Source organism: Botrytis byssoidea, assembly GCF_014898295.1.
Source record: "Botrytis byssoidea strain MUCL 94 chromosome Unknown BBYS_001, whole genome shotgun sequence".
In the NCBI taxonomy this organism is placed as follows: domain Eukaryota; kingdom Fungi; phylum Ascomycota; class Leotiomycetes; order Helotiales; family Sclerotiniaceae; genus Botrytis; species Botrytis byssoidea.
Window position 1 is genome coordinate 608,807 of NW_024065842.1, and position 20,174 is coordinate 628,980.

At 42.3% G+C, this 20,174-nt stretch overlaps 7 protein-coding genes across 7 annotated transcripts; 3 read left to right on the forward strand and 4 right to left on the reverse strand.

The window, feature by feature from the left end:
• Positions 1-149: 149 nt before the first annotated feature.
• Positions 150-1,733, reverse strand: EAE97_000175 (uncharacterized protein; the record flags this gene model as incomplete). Its single annotated transcript, XM_038870685.1, has 3 exons — positions 150-310; positions 460-1,479; positions 1,568-1,733. 3 exons carry the CDS (start codon positions 1,731-1,733, stop codon positions 150-152), a joined length of 1,347 nt encoding a protein of 448 aa, XP_038738046.1.
• A 716-nt stretch (positions 1,734-2,449) lies between these two features.
• On the reverse strand, positions 2,450-3,895 carry EAE97_000176 (uncharacterized protein; the record flags this gene model as incomplete). The annotated part of the gene is made up of 1 exon (XM_038870686.1): positions 2,450-3,895. One exon carries the CDS (start codon positions 3,893-3,895, stop codon positions 2,450-2,452), a length of 1,446 nt encoding a protein of 481 aa, XP_038738047.1.
• A 425-nt stretch (positions 3,896-4,320) lies between these two features.
• On the reverse strand, positions 4,321-6,718 carry EAE97_000177 (uncharacterized protein). The gene is made up of 4 exons (XM_038870687.1): positions 6,141-6,718; positions 5,625-6,010; positions 5,442-5,569; positions 4,321-5,392 (listed from the first exon to the last, which is right to left on the reverse strand). The coding sequence occupies exons 1-4, from the start codon at positions 6,253-6,255 to the stop codon at positions 4,432-4,434; spliced, it is 1,590 nt and encodes a 529-aa protein (XP_038738048.1). The 5' UTR covers positions 6,256-6,718; the 3' UTR covers positions 4,321-4,431.
• Positions 6,719-8,194: 1,476 nt separating this feature from the next.
• EAE97_000178 (uncharacterized protein) lies at positions 8,195-8,908 on the forward strand (the record flags this gene model as incomplete). Its single annotated transcript, XM_038870688.1, has 4 exons — positions 8,195-8,258; positions 8,340-8,431; positions 8,503-8,673; positions 8,732-8,908. 4 exons carry the CDS (start codon positions 8,195-8,197, stop codon positions 8,906-8,908), a joined length of 504 nt encoding a protein of 167 aa, XP_038738049.1.
• Positions 8,909-13,530: 4,622 nt separating this feature from the next.
• EAE97_000179 (uncharacterized protein) lies at positions 13,531-14,350 on the forward strand (the record flags this gene model as incomplete). The annotated part of the gene is made up of 5 exons (XM_038870689.1): positions 13,531-13,605; positions 13,682-13,720; positions 13,778-13,861; positions 13,937-14,260; positions 14,327-14,350. 5 exons carry the CDS (start codon positions 13,531-13,533, stop codon positions 14,348-14,350), a joined length of 546 nt encoding a protein of 181 aa, XP_038738050.1.
• A 2,925-nt stretch (positions 14,351-17,275) lies between these two features.
• EAE97_000180 (uncharacterized protein) lies at positions 17,276-18,898 on the forward strand (the record flags this gene model as incomplete). The annotated part of the gene is made up of 2 exons (XM_038870690.1): positions 17,276-17,501; positions 17,562-18,898. The coding sequence occupies 2 exons, from the start codon at positions 17,276-17,278 to the stop codon at positions 18,896-18,898; spliced, it is 1,563 nt and encodes a 520-aa protein (XP_038738051.1).
• Positions 18,899-19,594: 696 nt separating this feature from the next.
• EAE97_000181 (uncharacterized protein) lies at positions 19,595-19,789 on the reverse strand (the record flags this gene model as incomplete). Its single annotated transcript, XM_038870691.1, has 1 exon — positions 19,595-19,789. One exon carries the CDS (start codon positions 19,787-19,789, stop codon positions 19,595-19,597), a length of 195 nt encoding a protein of 64 aa, XP_038738052.1.
• Positions 19,790-20,174: the final 385 nt, after the last annotated feature.

Below are 20,174 nucleotides of genomic sequence, written 5' to 3' on the forward strand. Positions count from 1 at the left end.
ATGTAGGATGCTGTCTACATAGGTAGGTATCAAAATCAGAATTAAAATATGAATCATTCCATTCATTCATTTATATTTATTCATATTCATCTATTCCCCATTCCTCCTCATATCAATCCCACCCCCTTCCTCCTTCATAACCCCCCACCTCACAATTTCGAGTCTCCCCTTGGTCTCTCCAATCCCGCTTTCTCAGCTTCATTCTTCATCTTCAATTGGTAATTCTTGACCAGTTGTCGGATGGACAGATCGAGCATGACATCTTCGCTGCCGCCAGGGATGCGGGCGCCGGGGATTTCGCGGAAGATTCCTGGGGAGGGGGGATGTGTTAGTTCTAGGGAATTTGGGGAAGTTTAGTTTGGACGAGTTAGGATTAGGATTAAGATTGGGATTGGGATTGGGATTACGTAAAAAAGAAAACGAAGGCAAAAACAAAAACAAAGAAAAGGAATAACAAACGTTCCACCACCTCCCCCATCCCACTCTTCGTATACCCATTCCCCCCGAAAAGCAACACCGCCGTCGACGCACAACTCTCTAACACCATCCCCGACTTTGCCTTCGCCAACGCCGTCAAGCCGCCCAACTCGCGATTCGCATCCGCCTCTCCCAGCTGCGTCATCATCCACGTAAACCCTTCGATCCACGCCCAATGGCTCTCGAGCTCCGCACCGCATCGCGCCAAGCGATTGCGCACCACCGGTTGCTCTATCAGCGGTTTCCCAAACGCGTGCCGCTTCATCACGTATGCAAACGCGTGACTCAGCGCCGTGCGCGCAATGCGATTCACCGAAATGGAGATGCTCAGTCGCTCGTGGTTGAAATTCTGCATGATGTATTTCATGCCCGCTCCTTCGCTTCCTATCAGATTCTCCCGCGGCACCCGCACGTTATCCAGCTCGATAAAAGTCGTCCCTGCGGCCGTCTGTCCGCCCACTTTGATCCTGCGCATCGTCACCCCGGGATGCTGGAGCAGAGGTACAACGAGAAGCGAGAGACCTCCTGGGCCCGGCCCATCCGTCCTCACAGCCATGGTAGCGTAATCAGACCAGAGACCATTGGTGATCCATTTTTTGGACCCGTCAACGATCCATTCCGTCCCATCATCACTTTTGCGCGCGGTGGTTTCAATAGCGCTGACGTCGCTTCCGGCGCCGGGCTCGGTGATGGCGATACAAATTCTTTTTTTCCCGGTGAGCAGATCGGGGAGGAAACGGGCTTGCAGGGCTTGAGAGCCGAATTTTAAGATAGGCGGAACCCCGAAGGCGAATCCGGTAGTTATGGCGCCGGAGGGCCCGAGAGAACCAGAACGATGCATTTCATCTGTGAAGATTAGGGTGTGCATGTAGTCGAATTCTTCAACGGGGAGATCACCGGGGAGACGGGTGATACCGATTTTCTTGAGCCATCCTACTGGAAGAGGAGAGGGAAGATTGGGGATGAGGAAGTTGGCGCTGGCGAACTTTTGGTAGAGATTGACTGGATGTATTGATTAGTATTGGTTTTGATTAAAGGTTTATATATTAGAAATATATGATTTCATATTAGATCAATAAGAAGTATGTACCCGGTACATCACCCTCTTTTTCCCAATCACCTGCTTCACCCAGTAGTTCGGAAACAAGGGCTTGACATGTTTTTTGCCATTTGCGATGTGAAGCATTGTAATAAGGAGATGGTAAACCCATGAGCCAAGGAGGCTCAGAGAAGGGAATTGGAACTGAGGAAGACATTTCTTTGGGACAATTTCAACAGAGCGTGATCTGAGTATTTTAGGAAGTTGTTTTTATCAGATTACAAAAACATGTGGAGGCTTTACGAAATAATCGAGAAGTCCTACTAAGTATTGAAAAGTATGGGGAATTAGCGTAATGCGGGGTGGAGACGGGTGTGTTGCCGCATGAACCGAGGCTTTCATGGGTAGGATAGGTAAGGAAGGTTTGATATAATTGTTGGTCTAGACTCATGTGAAACTGTATATAAACAGAGATTCCCTATTCTGATATGAATGTTGAAAATTATGTGAGGAGAAAACAGTATATATAGATAATGGAAGAAGCTAACTCTGGCAGAGACTCATGCTCTCATTTAAGTGAAAGGCCACCCACGATCCAGTTACCTAGCTTTCCGTCAAAGTAGCGGTCGCGAAAGGGCGGCCAAAAGATGTTTCAATGACGGGAAGCTTATGGTACAAACACATGTTAAATAATGCATGAGATTTTCATTGCTGAAGTTTTGACAATCGATTTTATTGTGTTTATTTAACGTACATCAGACCTTGAAAGAATCCTACCAGTCAAGAGTCCTTTGCGTTTATTCAAGATTGATGAAGAGATTCCGTAAGCTAAACTTTCATCTATCTCTACTAATACCATTGACAAATTGACAGTGTATTTCGAGAAAGATGCAAACACCGTATGTAGCTCCCTGACAATTTATTAATTACCTATTAAAAATAGTAATGTTTGAAATGTAATGCTAATTCAATTCCTCCTTCCTTGCATGCCTTGATCAAATCATATTTGCTCGGACGATATTCTGAAGGATGAATACCGAGCCACGTCAAGCTGATGTACTTGAGATCTGGAGTATATCTTTCCTTCTCTCTGACCAATGCCAGCACTGCCGCAAATGACGTGCGATCAAACGCGTAGCAGTCTTTCAATGTGAGTTTTTGGAGACTTCGAGGGATGCGCTGTAAAAAGGCTCTTATGTGATCAGCGTCGGTATCTTCATCACTACGCTTCTCTGCAGATGTGTTTTTGTTTGCCGAGTCATCAAGAATGACTCCAGCACTCGCGACAATCTCCTTTAATCTTGGGAAATCTGCAAATGAACCGGGTCGACCGAAGGATCCAGTAAGAACCAAATGAGGGCGTATGAATTCACTTGTCATTCCAGCTTCAATGAATTTGAGTGTCTCCTTACTGGCCATCAAACCTTCAACCATCTCTGTAGAACAAAACGGAATTCTGGTGCTGGAGTACTCTAATGCAAACTTGCAAAGTGATGGACAGGCGCTCAGGAGTCTTCTCAAATTTTCAGGGTGGAACAAACTACGCTCAAATCGCAGGTCCTGGACTCCAGAGGTAAATGTTTCAGGAATGCTGAAGGGAATTCCGTTGGGAAGATCGATGGCATATTGAGCGACGAACTTTTTGAGTGATGGCAGTTCAAGACGATGCAGAATTTTTGAAAGTGGTACATCAGCACGCGAAAGGTTCTTTATTGACATGGAGGCCAATTTAGACATAGAATATGGCGAGATTTCGTTTTCCGATTCTCCCTGCTTTGTCTGAAGTGCTACTGCGTGTGCAAACATAGGGGCAAAGAACTCTGCAGTAGGGTCAATAAAAGTACCTGCATTTCCACCACGCTTAAAATTTGCCTCGGACATATGAATCTCCTTCAGATTGGGGAGAAGACAGACAATGAGTGCCATAGTACCGTCACTACCCGGTGCCCTGCTATCTCCCAATCCAAAGATAGCTGTGTGCCAAAGCTTTGCGTGTTCTTTGCTGGCGCTGGCCTCGTTGACCTTGATCCTAATGAGATCACTTAGGCTGGTAGCGGGATCGGAACTATCATCTATATTGCGACAGAAGAGTCTCCAGGTCGATTCGACTTGTGCACGAAGTAACCACACGCAATGGAAGATTCTTGGGAATTTCGCAAGGTCAGGGCGATGGACTATAGTGCGAAGGAAGTGGTAGTGGGAAGGATCTTTTGGACAAATTTCTTCAGTCTTGTCATAGAAGGTGATTGTAGAATACAAATGAGGCGTAGCAACTGTGTTGAGCTGATGGCAAGACTTGCAGAGCTCGCGTACACCACTAAACTCACAGAATTCGATGATCGCATGGAGAAGCTCGTTGGAAAGAGCGAGAAGTGGCATCCTGAAATGTTGCTTGATTATCCGAAGTTATCTTGTAGGTTGGGAGTAAAATTTGCTGAGAAGTTGTCAGATCGTCTCACAAAAGAACTGAGATTTGATGTTGTGGGATGTAGAAAGTGTCAAATGGATAAAAAGGAAGCATGATACGGGCCCAGTTTCCAATTCACTAGGCGAAGGTATGGCATCTGATCAATCACCACTACCATAACCGTACAATAATCGTTTTTGGAGGTGAATGAACAGAAATGAAGACGAATTCACCGAATTTGCAAGACTTGATACGGGTCTGTCCACAAATGGATTATTAATTCTCAATCGATTCTATTAAAAATTTGTATTTCGACATCTGACCCACATTGAATGATTCAGTCAAGTGTTGTAGCTGCCGAGGAGGATTTTTGATGGTAGAGTACTTAGCGAGACTATGAATCCCGAAATATTGAACCCTAATAAAGGTGAGCTGCATCGCAAAATGTCAAAATAGTCTCATCTCAAAATCAAAAACAAAAGAACATTTATTTATAAGCTTTCCACAACTAACTACTTTCCCCTTTGTCCGTGATATCTCCCGGTTCATCCATACCCTTGGTTTCTTCCGGGCAATTCATCGTAACTCTCCACGCCGCAATACCTCTTCTCCCAATCACCCTCGTGGTCGTACTCCAGAACCCATCATCCCCAAAATCCATATCATCCAGATTGAGATGCTTTCTATATGTGAAAATCTCCTCAAAGTACAGATCTGTCTGATTTGCCATATATCTATCTAGGAAAGTGGCGGAGGTCGGTGCGATAAGATAAGTAGCTTCTGTAAGCTCTTCTCCAGACTTTGGAAGACAAGTCGCTAGTTTTCTGAGCTCTTCTATCATGAGCTCTCCTTTGATGCCCATAAGATCATGAGTGTCGAGCACTTCATTTTTGCCATTCAATAGCCAGATTGGTGGACTATAAGTTTTCCACCAAAAAGCATGAGTAGCGTCTGGTTGTTTGCTCAAGAAGACTTGAGTTGGGACAACTCCTCCCTGATGGTACACACCCATCAAAAGACCCAATAAAACATTAAAGGAAATCCACAAACCAACCCAAATACGCAAAGAAATTCTTGATTTGGGTAATCTTACAGATGACAATATTAAAGGAATGGCTGGAAGCAAGAATCGTGCCTCCTGGTGTTTGAATAATGAAAGAACAACGACGCCCGAGATAGCAGAGCAAAGTCGAAGAGGAGCCACAGGTCGTAAGGAGAGAAGTATTGTGGCAGGTCCCAATAATTGTGGGAGATTTATTAGACTATGTTGATACCATGGATGTAGGCCGTGAAGCGCAAGATTTTCCGGTGCAAGATTATACTTTAGATTATTAAATGGAGTAATTGTCGGATGGGAGAAAAGATAGGACCAAGTGACTGGAACCTTGGCGTAGAAGTTCGTATCCAAAGAGATTGCAATAAATGTAGCAAGGAGACCGAAGAGGATCATCGAAACGAGCGAAAAAGGCCTAATCAAAAATCAGCTAGGGTAACATTAGGTGGGTCGAGAACCCTTACTTTCTCTTGAAATGTGGTAATAGACGAAGACCCGGAATGAACAGAAAGGCGGGAAAGGTAATGCGATTAAATACCCCAAAAACCACAACGAAGGCAAGAATTCCGCATAACGATACCGAAGTATGCTTCTACGACAATCAGCTTCATATTCTACATTTTTACATGTTCTCCGCATCTTCCTACCTTAATTGCCGTGATTTTTTGTATTAAAATCAGACTCCATGCGACTGCCAGTGTTTCTATCGAGTTCGAGAATGTATGTGTTTGATATGTCCAGGTAACGTATGAAGATGCCACAAGCAAGACTGCAACTTTGTATTGTCTTTTTGATTCGGCCAATTCCCAAATAGCCCAATCTCCAAGCACAAAACTTAAAGTCAACATCAACAGTCGCAAAGCGAAGAACACCGCTATTGGAGGTATTTCTCCGTCATTTCCATTTCCTATCCAGAGCCATCGAAGGAGTAGCATCGGCAGACCATAGATAGGCCATAATGGGAAGACACTTCGAATCGGATTTTCGGATGTAAATTCCCAGGTTAACTTGACAGGATAGCTGAAAATTTCACCTGCAGGTTGTTAGCAGAGATACTTTGTAGATTGGATTTCATGCAAGGAGCTCTCTTTTACAGATATGCCGACTGAATATATCTACCGGAGCTAAAGGGAAGCTACATTGCGAAATAATATGAAACTTACCAGCTATAACCTCTGGACCTTGAAAATTCTCATCAGGATGTAGATAACTTGGAGAGAGGGCAAACCAGACTCGTAGAAGAAGAAGGAACAAGTACGCACGCCCGAAGAAAGGCATTTCTGATCTTTACCTAGGGCATACGTTTGAAGAATGGCAATGTGAAGAAAAATTGGATTAAATTAAAGAAGTATTCGCAAACGCGATAAAAGGATAATAACAGAGAAAGAGGTCATTGGAAATGGGAAGAGAAAACCAAAAGACACTCCAAACACTGATAAGTATGAGAAATACGGGTTGTTTGATACCTTTTCAAACGGAAACGGTTGGAAAGTAAAGTCGCGTTGCGTTACCTCGACCTTTTATTTTTTTTTCCACTTTCAAGGATGGCATTGGGGGTATGACGGAGATCAGCAATCTCGGAATGACAGGAGATTTGGAATGGGCTGACCAATCGTATTCATTACCGAAGATATTGCTCCTTTCATTCCGGATGCAATTTGTAGTGATGATACAAGATTCTTTGTACTTTTTATTTTTTTCAGCTTAGAAATTATTATATCCTCAATAATTAGGAAAAGGGGTAACGATGAGATGATGAGGTGAGGTTTAAAATGATGATGTTACACAAAGACAGGTCTTAGGTACGATGTATGTAATAAGTAACTAGTGTCCCGAGGTCGGCTCAGGTAGCCAAGGTATCCTATGATATTATGATATTACTAAAAGTGCTAGCATCAAGCTTTTCGGCTTTTGATTAACCTTTATTAAAATGTTTTTGATCAATTGGGACTCCTCTTGACAGGTCGAAGACAATGGAGGAGTAAAACTCCACCTCCACCTCTACCTGCATCGTTCTATATTTTGGATATGATTTGCGTTTGCATAGGTAGTCAGTGGATTGGATATAGAATGAATGATAGAACAATGATTAACTCATCACTATCAACAGAAAATGATTGAGGAATCAGCTAGAACAAGCTCATTCACTTGGCAACATACGTAGGTAGGTACTATAATCATAGTAAACTCCCTAACAACTTGGAACTTCTCTAGATGGAATCTTTTCGTTATGCTTTTCGAGTCTAATGCTACCTATGTGAGTATAGCACATATTTCTTTCTCTAGGACCCAGATCTAGTTCTTACCTACCTACCTAGGTAGTGCATGAGAGCGCCACACGTGTCACGTGCACCGCTAGTCATGCTGTGGGCGCAGTTGAACCAGAAACCAGACAGACAAGGCTGAGAACCCATAGAAAAAGCCACTCTATTCTATATGTGGTGCTCCATGGTTTGACTCTTGACTCTGCCTCGTCCCCCAATCATAAGAGTACAGTGCACGTTTAGATCCAAGCTTCACCGACTCGAACAGAACAGAACATCTCAAGGCTGCCATCAGGTAGCGCTTACTGTGACTGATGATGAGGAAGGCGCTAATCCAAAATAGACGCTGCGTGCTATGGATTGACATGGTGCAATGCAAACTGTACAATTCAAAAGAGGCAAAGCTTCATTGCTTGTTAGGTAGCTGTACCTAGTAGACACTTTGTTATTCTTCCAAGCTATGCTTCCGGTCCTATGATATGATCACCAGTGACTCAAATATTTATATTTAGGCAACCGATCGTCTATTCACCGTATAGAAGGCTACTACAGCTACTTCCCTACCTTTCCCTAGCATTCCATCTATACCAATTGAACCTGTCAATTTTTTCATGTACGGCAGTTACTATTCACTACCAATACTCTAATGATGTCTAGCTGTGATTGATGACTTTTATTGACTTTTGTAAACCAACTGGAAAAAGACACTAGGACGTACTAAAATACTTAAATTCATACTACGCTTTTTGAACTGGGATTTTGGTAGGCTAAGCGACCACAAGGCCTGACATAAAGGCGACTTCAATTCCCATTCAAATCCTCCTTCTCATTAACACTTACATCCAACAACTTAACAAACAACTCTACACAACACAACTCTACGATTTCTTTAACACACAATAAATTCTCACAACCTCCAAATCAATACAAAGAAAACAACTACATCTTTCACAATGTCTGAAGGTACCGCCACTACCATCAAACTTGTCAGCAACGACAATGTTGAAGTCACTGTTGGTAAGTTACCCCGCCTACTATCCGAACCCAAACCCAACCTGCAGACCGAGTTCAACAATGAATGCTAACTTTTATCAATAGAGCGAGCTGTTGCTGAGCGCTCTATGTTGATCAAGAACATGTTGGATGATCTTGGAGATGGTGTTCTCGAGACTCCAGTCCCAATCCCTAATGTAGGTTTCTCTGACATCATTTCACCTTTATGATCATTGAATCTTGAACTAATAATTCTTTCTCTTTGCAGGTCAATGAGGCTGTTCTCCGCAAGGTCATCGAGTGGGCTGACCACCACAAGCACGACCCTGCCCCAACTGCCGATGACGATTCAGATAGTCGCAAGAAGACCACTGATATTGAGGAATGGGACCAAAAGTTTATGCAAGTCGATCAAGAGATGTTGTTCGAGATTATCCTTGTAAGTCATATTCCTTTGCAACAATTTTACTTGATCACCTCTAACAATTTACCATTAGGCTGCCAACTACCTTGATATCAAGGCCCTTCTCGATGTCGGATGCAAGACAGTTGCAAACATGATCAAGGGAAAGTCTCCAGAGGAAATCCGAAAGACTTTCAACATCACCAATGACTTCACTCCTGAAGAGGAGGAGCAAATCCGCCGTGAGAACGAGTGGGCTGAGGATCGTTAAGAAGATATCTTAACAAAATAATTACCGCGGTTACTCATACGTTGTTCATAAATGTGGGGTGATGGTTAGCTTCAGTAGCATGGGGGGAGTTCTCTGATTGTTTCTGACTATCAACCGAAAGTCCAGGTTCATACACTTTCATGGCGTGGGGGGTCTATTTCCTAGTTTTCTTTTTATTAGGGTTTGCAGTGTGTATGTACACACATTGGTGGGCGTTCTATGAGGATACTGAAGTGTAGACAGGGGATGTCAATGAAGGATATTACATAGATAGTCTACACTCAACCATACAGGTATCACACAATTGCACTGGTTTTAAATATTATTTTTGTCTTCTTTCATCATGTGAATTTGTGAGTTTGTGAATACAGGCTGGAAGTATGGTTCTTTTCAAGCTTCATCTGGATGCAAGTTGCTCTTTCTAGACATTGAATGCGACCCTGCAAAAAGCACTTGAAAGTTCTAAATTGTTCTTTCTGTTGTAGACATCAAAATTGCACTTTTCATTATTGCCATACACGTCATCAATCTCAATCTCATTCTCATCAACATAAAGTTCTAACTTTCCCACTTATATCCTCACCACCCTCCCTACCTTGGTAATCATGTAGACGTTTCCAATCTCCAGGTTCTAATCTTCAGGTTCCAGTATCATTCCTTCTCACCAAATCTTTACAACTTTCTTTATTTAGGTACTTAGGTACTTAGGTAGGTATGTAAATAGGTAGGTATTCTCTCTCACACTCACTTACTCACACTCACTTCTTGATTGTCTCTCTTTCTTTGATTATGAGGGTTATGAGGGCTATGAGGATTGGAATTTGGAAGCTGGGTTGGATTTGATTTGACTTTTTTTTGGTTTGGTTTGGTTTGGTGAGGGGGAAGGGGAGAAGGGGGAAGGGGGAAGGAGAGAAGAGGAGGGGATATGGGGGTTCTTTGATTGGGTCGAGTTGGATTTGATTGAATTGGATTGGATTGGGATTAGATGTGTTTATATAAGTGTATAACAATATAACAATATAATCTAGTCTAGTATAACATACATATTCAGTAAATCATAGTACAATACAATATAATAAAAGAATATACTACAAAAACTACGATTCTCTTAGAATAATACTAAAATACTAAATATCTTTTTCTATTTCCAACTAGCTCCCTTGAATCTTGAATCTTGAATCTTTATTATTCATTATTCATTGTTTATTATTCATTGTTCATTGTGATCTAAGTTTCGAATCTATGTAAGACTTATATATAGAGAAACAGGAAAATGAGGAGAATGAGTTTATGTTTATGTCTATGTCTATGTTTAAGTAGGTATGAAAAGGAAAATCAGAGGTGAAATTGAGGGGTTGAAATTTGTTTTGGATTTGGATTGACGTGTTTGTTGGTGGAATTTTTAGGTGGGTGGTTTGGTGAGTTGGTGTATGGCAAGGGGAAGGGAAAGTTTATGGGTTTGTATGTATATATGGATGTATGGATGTATGTATGTATATAGCACTCAAGCATATGAATTTATCCATCTATCCATCTATCCATCTATCCATCTATCCATCTATCCATCTATCCATCACATATCACATATAACATATACATATGCCAAAGTATAAAGTATAGAGCATACAAGCGAAGACAAGACGAGACGAAATGAGATGCATTTATTATTCTAATAGGAACCAGATTACCTGGTATTCGATTTATTTATCAATCAATGAATCTACTATGAGACTGAGACTGTGAGGTTCTGGACTTTGTATTTACATTATTTTATTTCAATTCAATAATTTTATGTCAATAATTTGATATCTTGTTATGAGTGAGAGTATTGTGATGTGATGTAATGCCAACTGGATAGATAGACAGATAGATAGTATAAAGAAAGAACTTTCTATATGATATCTCTCTCGATTTCCAAGTTCTTATATCATATCATTGCATTCACTATTCAATCCTCACCTCCACCTCCTCCTCCACTTCTTCTTCGTTATTCTCTATATCTCTTTTCTTTTCTCTTCTCTCTTTCTTATGCATCACTTCCTTTCTCCGAAGTATTCATATAATCCTGTCCTACCTCGTTCCTCTTATCCCATTCCTCCTATACCATGGATCACTACGAACATTCCAAATATTCTCTCTTCTCTCTTGTATGTATCCCACCAACTCCATCACCTTTAGACCAATCCAATCCATTTCAACCCATTAACACACTCGACTCCACTCATTCTCATTCTCATTCTCATCACCTACACCTACACCCTTATCCCAATCTTTCCTCTCCCATCTCTGTTATATAGCTTATATGAAAATTACCTATCTTCCTACACACTATAACCCATACAATATATTCAATATCCAACATACAACATTCAATACCCATCCAGCAAAATACCCTATACAAACCAGATAATCATTCTCACTCTCATTCTCATTCTAGAAAAATACCTAGATATTTCACTCCCCACACACATACATACCTACCGACACTATATATTAATAGTCATTTGACTCAAACCCGAAGAGACAAGATATCTCCTGATCCCACTAGTTAAGTGTGTATACGTATCTAGTACATGCGACTTCGTATGTATGTATGCATTTGTGACTTCACACAATTAATCTGATCATTGACATGATGTCATGTCACAATACATGATACAACCAATAGAATACAGTGAACACAAAGAGCGAAAGTGTATATAGAGGGGAACATGACACAAAAGAGGGAAGAGAAATAGTAAGCGGGGTACATGTGCATATAGGTGGAGGTGGAGAAAACTGGAGTCCAAATTCCGGACCAGAAGAAATGAAGGGGAACATGAATAACATGATAATGCTGGGAGGAAATGGTTAATAAGAATGAGTGGGAAGAGAAAGGGAAGGGTGGAGACAGTTCCTGTGAAAAGGGTGATTGTGAATGAACTAGAGGTAAATCTTAGATGTGGGGTAAATCAAGGGACCAAGGAGAAGGAGGATGGATCCCTTGTAGTTCGTGAATGCAGGCTGGCCTGATCATGGCCTGCAAACTGATCGAGGATGATTAAATCACTGCCGAAGCTGGATATCCGATTCAAGTACCATGTCCTGCTAGAAGCCTTTCTAGCCATTTCAATCCATATCCCATGGAGACTCAAGATGAGCGTAATCACACCCATTCACAATCACAGAGCGAAATCCACTCGAAACCCCAATGATATAACATGGAGAAATCAACAAAACATCCCATTTCCTCACTGAGTCACTTTGCTATAAACACAATGATCCTCTCTCAATCGCGATATATGCCATTCATTGAACCGGCCTAGCAATCAGAAATGTTACGCCTCCCTTTTCCCAAAGCAACATCCATCAGTTGTACCCTCCTGCCAAATCGAGCAAAAATTATCATTTCATATCTCCATGCTCCTCCCTCATAAAAATTGCCATTCGTGTCCTAATATCGTGCGAATTCGGGATAAGTAGAGTATGGTTTGGTGGATGGGCGAGAAGCGGAAAAAAGAGAAAATCGTATGAGCGTGGGTAGAGGTTGAGGAGAAGATGGAATGTTTTGCTGTTGAAAGGTAATACATCTAAAGACCGATACGAGTCTTTCTCCAGTGACGTCTCTTTGCGTTGTATCTATTGGATTTAATTAGTCAAAAGCTCGATCGGAGTTGCTGATGTTCGGTAGCGATTCATCTCGACTTTTTATAAAGTCGAAAGTGGAATCGATGAGGTGCAAATGTAGTTTTGGTGCTGTTGCCCTGGGGCATTCTAAATCTTGAACATACCGGATGGTGTTACCAGTCCTCAAACGGATCCATTGTGGGATGGGTCTGTTTTGCTTTTGGGCTCTCGCAAGCTTCTGCTTGGTGCGGAATGACTTTTGGGACTGTAGAGAAGTATCGAATTAGCATCTATATGATTTGTCGTATTGTTCTTTTCCTTCTTGGCCAGGTCGTTTTGTTGGTATTCGAGATCGTGAATTCCATCTTTTAATTTTGCGCCCATAAATCCTTTTACTGTCTCAAACCCATTCCATTTCCCAGGCCAAGCGATTGAACGTATGCGTCATTTAAAAAAGGTAGTACATACCGGCATCTTGAAAAGTCGGCGTCGATATTGTCGTTGTCGTGCTAGATCAAAAGTCCGATGATCGAGGTTCAATGGATTCACACACCAAAAAATTCTGACGAGGGCTTTCTTTCTCGGTTGCCCTTTCAATCGGCCTTAAGGCTCTCAGGCTCAAGTCTTGAGTCAATACACGTGAGCGGCTTGGAAAAATAAAGTTATGACTAATCATGATCGGAAACTTCTGGTTCCGCGATTAGGATTGGAAATACGGTAAGGCGCTGCATCAAAGCAACATTTGAACAGTTGACCTCGCTGGTAAAACATAGATCACTTGAGTAGAAAGTCCTACCTTTTGACACTACAAGACACCCCAATTCTCGCAAACGATTACAACATCACGACGATTTACGAATTCTACAAATTTGGTGATTATTGAGCATAAGATTGGGACAAAGAAAGGAAGATTCCAGGAAGACAAGGATAGGGGACAGCTAAGCATAGTTGTTTAGGAGGTCGACTTTAAGAGGAACGAAAAGAGAACAGGAAATACCATTACAAAACTTTCAAAAATGGGCGCAAGTGTTTCGTGGCTGTCGGGGATGCTATTTTCGAAGAAAGAGATCCGGATATTGATTTTGGGACTGGTAAGTAGCAGGCTGAAGGCGCATTCGAGGACTTGTAAAGAAGAAGGGGAAGCTAATGTATCTGCGAATTGGTTAGGATAACGCTGGAAAGACCACATTACTATATAGGTTGAAGGTTAGTGGCTTGACCTTGGCATAACAGGAGGGGCTTTATGCTAACGGGAAACTGCAGATTGGAGAAGTGGTAACTACAATACCGACTATTGGTTTCAATGTGGAATCAGTGACGTACAAAAATCTAAATTTCAATGTTTGGGTAAGATCATATTTCCTCTCTTCATTCTTCTCAAATTTTCAATTCAAGGATTCCTGACTAACTGGCTTGGTATAGGATCTTGGAGGACAAACGTCAATTAGACCCTATTGGCGCTGCTACTACGCTAATACGGCTGCGGTAATATTCGTTATCGATTCTACAGATATTGATCGATTAGGCACTGCATCAGAAGAATTGGCAGCAATGTTGAATGAGGACGAGCTGAAAGATGCTGCACTACTAGTATTTGCGAATAAACAAGATCAACCGGGAGCGAAAGGTGCTGGTGAGATTTCTGAGGCTCTAAGACTAGGCGAGTTAAGGGATAGGAATTGGAGTATAGTGGCATGTAGCGCCGTAGATGGCAGTGGTGTGGATGAGGGAATGGATTGGCTTGTTGTAAGTGTTCCAATGCTTGGAAGTGGCTTATGCACTTAAGAAAGGGCGATACTAACATGGCAATAGCAAACTGTACAACAAGAGTCGTAATAGAGGAGGAAGATTCAGAAAAACGACCGTGTGTACTATGATCACGATACAATACCTAAAAACCAGTTGAATAATTGACGGAAAGGATCAACCTGGAGTCCGGGGTACAAATCTCAAGCTCCGTATTTTTGCTACACTCATGGATATGAACAAGACTATCATTCTCGGAGGTATAATAGATGCATAGGCGTCTTTGAGCATCTGCGTCTGGGCCGGGAGCACTGTATTTGAATCTTTATTTGTAAATGAGCATCTTAAATTGATGAATTAGTGATGAATCCATAATGACACTGAACATATTGATCTGGCCAAAGGAATGATCTAGCGACCGTTGAATCTGAAAGCTATGCGAAAACCGAGCACCTGATCATCTTTTCGACAGAGTGGTTACGAGTCCTACGTACCTTCTGCTTTGTGATACAATCGAGTCTAGATCTTTAGATTTGTCAAGACTTATTCGCAAGCCATAGATCGACTAACATGGAAGCGAGACCACGAAAGATCTGTCGTTATAGGTATGGCACATGGATCAATTCAGAATGGAACTTGCTGTCACATATGGTTTGTGGATCCCCGTGGACAAGGTCAGGTCTCTTAGCATAGCATAGGTATAGATTACAATTTGGAAAGAACGAAATCCCATACCCCGATCATGAAATCCCATGTATGAAAGAAAGCTAGACTACGATACTAGGCTAGATAGAGCACTTGTGAAAGACAGAAAAGAAGGACCTTGGAAATTGTGAGAGAGGATGTACTATGAATGAATGAACGAACGTGGCAAGCTAGCCACAAGCGCGATTAGAATTTAGATACCGAGATTCGGGATTTGGTGATGTGATATCAGAGTTGTGTTTTTTTTTTGGTACTTACTTGGACTTGCTTAGCTTGGATACCTGCTAGGTAGGTACTAGGTGATAAATCGATATCCACCGTTGGCTGGGAAAACCTTGGAATTTATGGTTGTTGGAATTGGGGACCTTTGCGATGTTATCATATTACTAGGTAGATAGATAGATGATGGATGTTGGAGAATGGGGTTTGTTTTGTTTTGTTTTTTTGTGATGGGATTGATAGTGTCAGATTGATTATGACATAGACGGGTGTGAAGTACTAGACAGGTAGGTAGACAGGTAGGTAGGCAGGTAAGTATCTTTGAGATAGATACTCGAGTACTACTATAACATTGTATGATAATACCGCCGCTACCAGGTAGGTAGGTATAATGAATGTGCGATATGAAGCGACGGATTCCACCACTCGTTTGGTGAAATAAAGTAAGTTCCCAAGTCATTTCCTAGCTATGCCGGGCTTCCTTTTCCGAAGCTCCTTGTGGAAAGATGAACCCGATGTGGTAAAAAGCTACAAGTTACAAGCAACGATACAATACAATAATACATGTTGAAATGAGATACTCATTCACTATACATATCCGAGGTCATTTTCATAGAGGAGATATAGATACCGTAACATTCTTCAGTGTATAGTACAGTGTTGTAGGTAATGCCATGCTCACCATTCGTTGTCGGGGATAGTTGATGCTCGGCATTAGAGCCATGTGCATCGCGATGTGGTTTTTGCTTGCACGGTGCCCCACCCGGGCTCCATGCTTTGTGAATCGTGACATCGATGTGTGCATTGGAACTGGGATTACTGAGGATGGAGCGGACCAGGGGGAGGTGACGGCATTGCTGTGGTCGGTCGGGTAAGATTTTGGGTGTGCGTGGAAGAAGGGAGATGGCAAAGTGGGAAACTAGCTTGCAACAAAAAAGAAAGCGAAAAATACTTGTGCAATGTGGCAATGTGGCAACGTGGGAATGTGAGGATATACTTTCATATCGTCGTCGTCGCATGTACTGAGGCTGGTCTGATACTAAAGGAAAAAGGGGTCACAAACTAGTAAATGGTTTCAAACTGCCTAGACAGAAACTCGTCCCTTGCCAAGCGTCTACCAAACCGTAACCGATCAGGAAAATGACGCTATGCAGGTATGGTATGGTATTTAATTACCTCCCTAGCTAGCATTTCAAAATGCGGAGAAGAAAGCACTAAATTAAAGTTTCGACGAGAAAAAAGAAAAGGTCGAGGATATAACAGATGAGTGTGAATGTGTACGAATCTGTACGATGTAAGTACCTACGTGTGTATCTAACTACCCAGTACCTAGGTATTATGACCTGGAAGAGTCACGTCCTACCCCGAGTTATATGTAAGCATGAAATGTTTTGGAGGGGGGTGTTGTATGTTGTAGATGTTACTAATCATGCGAATGCTTCCCAACGAAGGATTCGAGGTATTGCCTAGGTAGGTAGGTATGTCGTTGGGTGGTTTCTTTGAATGGATATTATATATGTAGAATATGTAGATGTACTAGGTGTGTCTGAAGAGTAGAATGAAGAATAGAATCTGAAGGAATATAATGAAATGGGTTCATTAGTATCTAGGTAGATGGAGGTATCAGGCTAGAGAGAAAAGAGTAGCGGAAAGACTCTTCCTTTCATACCCTACCTATAGTAGATACCAATAACTTTGAACAAGTTTCTTAATAAACTACCCAATCGAGATAAGTTTCCTTGATGCGCAATACCTAACCCCGATTAAAATCACAACATTAATAAATCCTTTCCTCTTTCTAATCAATTCCGTTCCAGACCTTGGGACCTTTACTAATGCAAGTGCACAGTTAACAACCCCCTCCTTTTAATTGGTTGCCACGAAAGGAGGGGTACTTTTCCGAATTTCTACTTATATATTTCCATCCCTCCATTTCTTGTGCCATCTTACTTTTGATTCTTTCAATTCATTAAAATCACCAAAGCTTTCTACCATCTCGCCATCAATCTTGTTGTCATCTATATCCTCAACCATCTCAACGCTACTACATATACTACCTACCTGTGCAACAACATCAATACAATAGCAATCATGGTTGCTGACGATAAGCCCGCTTCTACCTTCAAGTACAATGAAGCTCCAGTCTACACTACTTCCAATGGATGTCCAGTGAGACACCCAGAGGAGTTTCAAAGAGTTGGTACCAATGGTCCACTTCTTCTTCAAGATTTCCATTTGATCGATCTGTTGGCACACTTCGATCGCGAACGTATTCCAGAGCGTGTTGTCCATGCCAAGGGTGCCGGAGCTTATGGAGGTAAGTCTTGTCTTTGGCTTCATGCTTTCTGTCACCATCATATTAACGTATCATCCGTAGAATTTGAAGTTACACACGATATCAGTGATATCACTACCATTGATATGTTAAGCCAAGTTGGCAAGAAGACCCCTCTCGTCTCACGTTTCTCAACTGTCGGTGGTGAAAAGGGCTCTCCAGATTCGGCTCGTGACCCAAGAGGTTTCTCCGTCAAATTCTATACTGAAGAGGGTAACTGGGATTGGGTTTACAACAACACCCCTGTTTTCTTCCTCCGAGACCCAACCAAGTTCCCTCTCTTTATCCACACACAAAAGAGAAACCCTCAAACAAACTTGAAAGATGCTACCATGTTCTGGGATTACCTCTCAACTCATCACGAGGCTGTTCACCAGGTTATGCACTTGTTCAGTGACCGTGGTACACCATATTCCTACAGACACATGAACGGGTATTCTGGTCACACCCACAAGTGGTTCAAGGCCGACGGTACCTTTAACTATGTTCAAGTCCACTTGAAGACAGACCAAGGAAGCAAGACTTTCACCAACGAAGAGGCCGGAAAGATGGCTTCGGAGAACCCAGATTGGCACACTCAAGACCTATTCGATGCAATCGAGAAGGGAGATTACCCAAGCTGGAGCGTCTTCGTTCAAGTCCTTTCCCCAGAACAAGCTGAGAAGTTCCGCTGGAACATCTTCGACTTGACTAAGGTTTGGCCACAGGGTGAAGTTCCATTGAGACCATTCGGCAAAATGACCCTCAACAAGAACGTTGAGAATTACTTCGCCGAAATTGAGCAAGTTGCTTTCTCACCATCTCACTTGGTACCAGGTGTCGAGCCATCTGCCGACCCTGTCCTCCAATCTCGTCTCTTCTCATACCCAGATACTCACCGTCACCGTCTCTTCTCATACCCAGATACTCACCGTCACCGTCTCGGTGTCAACTACCAACAAATCCCAGTCAATGCTCCTCTCCGAGCATTCAATCCATTCCAACGTGATGGTGCTATGGCCGTCAATGGAAACTACGGCGCCAACCCCAACTACCCATCTTCTTACCGAAAGCTCACCCAAAAGCCTGTCAAGGCTACCAATGATCATGAGCAATGGTCCGGTGCTGCTTTAAGCTTTTTGTCCGAGGTTGGTCCAGAAGACTACGTCCAAGCTAAGGGTCTCTGGGATGTCCTCGGCAAGCAAGAAGGTCAACAAGATAACTTCATTGGAAATGTATCTGGGCACTTGGCAGCTGCTAAGGAGGACACTCGCAAGCGCACATATGACATGTTCAGCAGAGTTGACCCAACTCTTGGGGCCAAGATTGAAGAGGCAACCGAGAAGTTAGCTCCTGCTCCAGGTAGCAAGGCTGCTGGATCTGCTCAATCTCGCTTGTAGACTATAGTTGTGTTATAGGATAAGACAAGGTGGAGAAGATTGTCGGGTTGCGTTTGCTTTTTGCGATGATATCTATAATTATTTTATGAGAGACGAAGGAATAGGGAACGGTGATCGGATAGGTTATTTTGGTGGTTTTACGAAATTAGTTTTTAATCTGCAATGACATACCCCTTTTAAGATTTCGGAAATTTCGGATTCATCTATGCAATTTGGTGATGTTTAAAAGGTTGTTTGTGAACGTTATTATTGTCATAATCTATTTCATTCCGCCTTTCGAGATAATAAACGAATCCATAAAAAGGTAATGTCAACTCAATGCATTGAGATTGTTCCGAATTTCCTTGCTAAAGTAAAACTTTAAACCCCTCCTGCGCTTGAAACCACAATGGTTAGGGTCTGTTTCTCCACACTAGATGAGTAAACTGGAATGCCAGGCGGTAGAAAAATATTCGGAAAGTTCTGAATAATGCGAACAACCGCATATGACGCCTCCATCAGCGCAAAATCTTCTATTTCACATGATTAGTCACGACCCCTGACACTCCACAAACAGAATCAGCACTCACAACCAAGATAAATCCGCAGTTCGCCATGAAACGGCATAAATCCCCGTTGGATACCTTTTAATTCCGATCTCTCTTGTCGGTTTGGATGGAAGATAGTTGCTTTGATGGGTGAGATGTGGTGAGATAGCTACTTTGGTGCTGTTGGGGATGATGGGAGAGGTGCCACGGGGGAGGAGCGTGGTTTGCATGGCAACGCGGATGTTGTGGTGGATTTGGGTGTGGAGTCTGGAGGCTGGGGTGGATTGATGAGTGTGTAAGTAGGGGGTAGGCATGGAGTAGGGGGATAGTTACTTTCATTCAGAACACATGTGAGAAACGACATTTTCGATATTTGGGCTCGCGAAAGCGGTGTGTCTGTAGAGGTGACGAAGTCTCTTTCTTCATGCAGACGCTTCAGTGTGTTTGGATGGCGCATGAGATTGATATATATCATATCATATCACATCATTAGTCCTGAGCCGTTGCTTCACCATTGAACTTCGAGAGAAGGGGGGAAGGGAGGTTGAGTACATTAGTGAGAGACATATTATACCTACAGTTGTTTGTGCTACTTTTGATGTTGTGGTCGTGATATCGGTTGGCATATGAGTATCGTGACAGGGAGATAGGTGAGGAGGGAATTTTAGTACACGCTTAACTTTCTCGTATATCAAGTCCTGTATCATAGTAATTCATCCAGAATCTGATGGAACAGACTATTGAAAGAT

What these genes read in the sequence shown, in the direction of transcription:
- EAE97_000177 (XM_038870687.1), bottom strand. Translation starts at nt 6,255, where the DNA reads ATGCCTTTCTTCGGGCGTGCGTACTTGTTCCTTCTTCTTCTACGAGTC. An exon ending in AGGTCCAGAGGTTATAGCTG is followed by an intron (nt 6,011 to 6,140) that starts GTAAGTTTCATA and finishes AACAACCTGCAG; the next exon opens with GTGAAATTTTCAGCTATCCT. An exon ending in AAAAAATCACGGCAATTAAG is followed by an intron (nt 5,570 to 5,624) that starts GTAGGAAGATGC and finishes TGATTGTCGTAG; the next exon opens with AAGCATACTTCGGTATCGTT.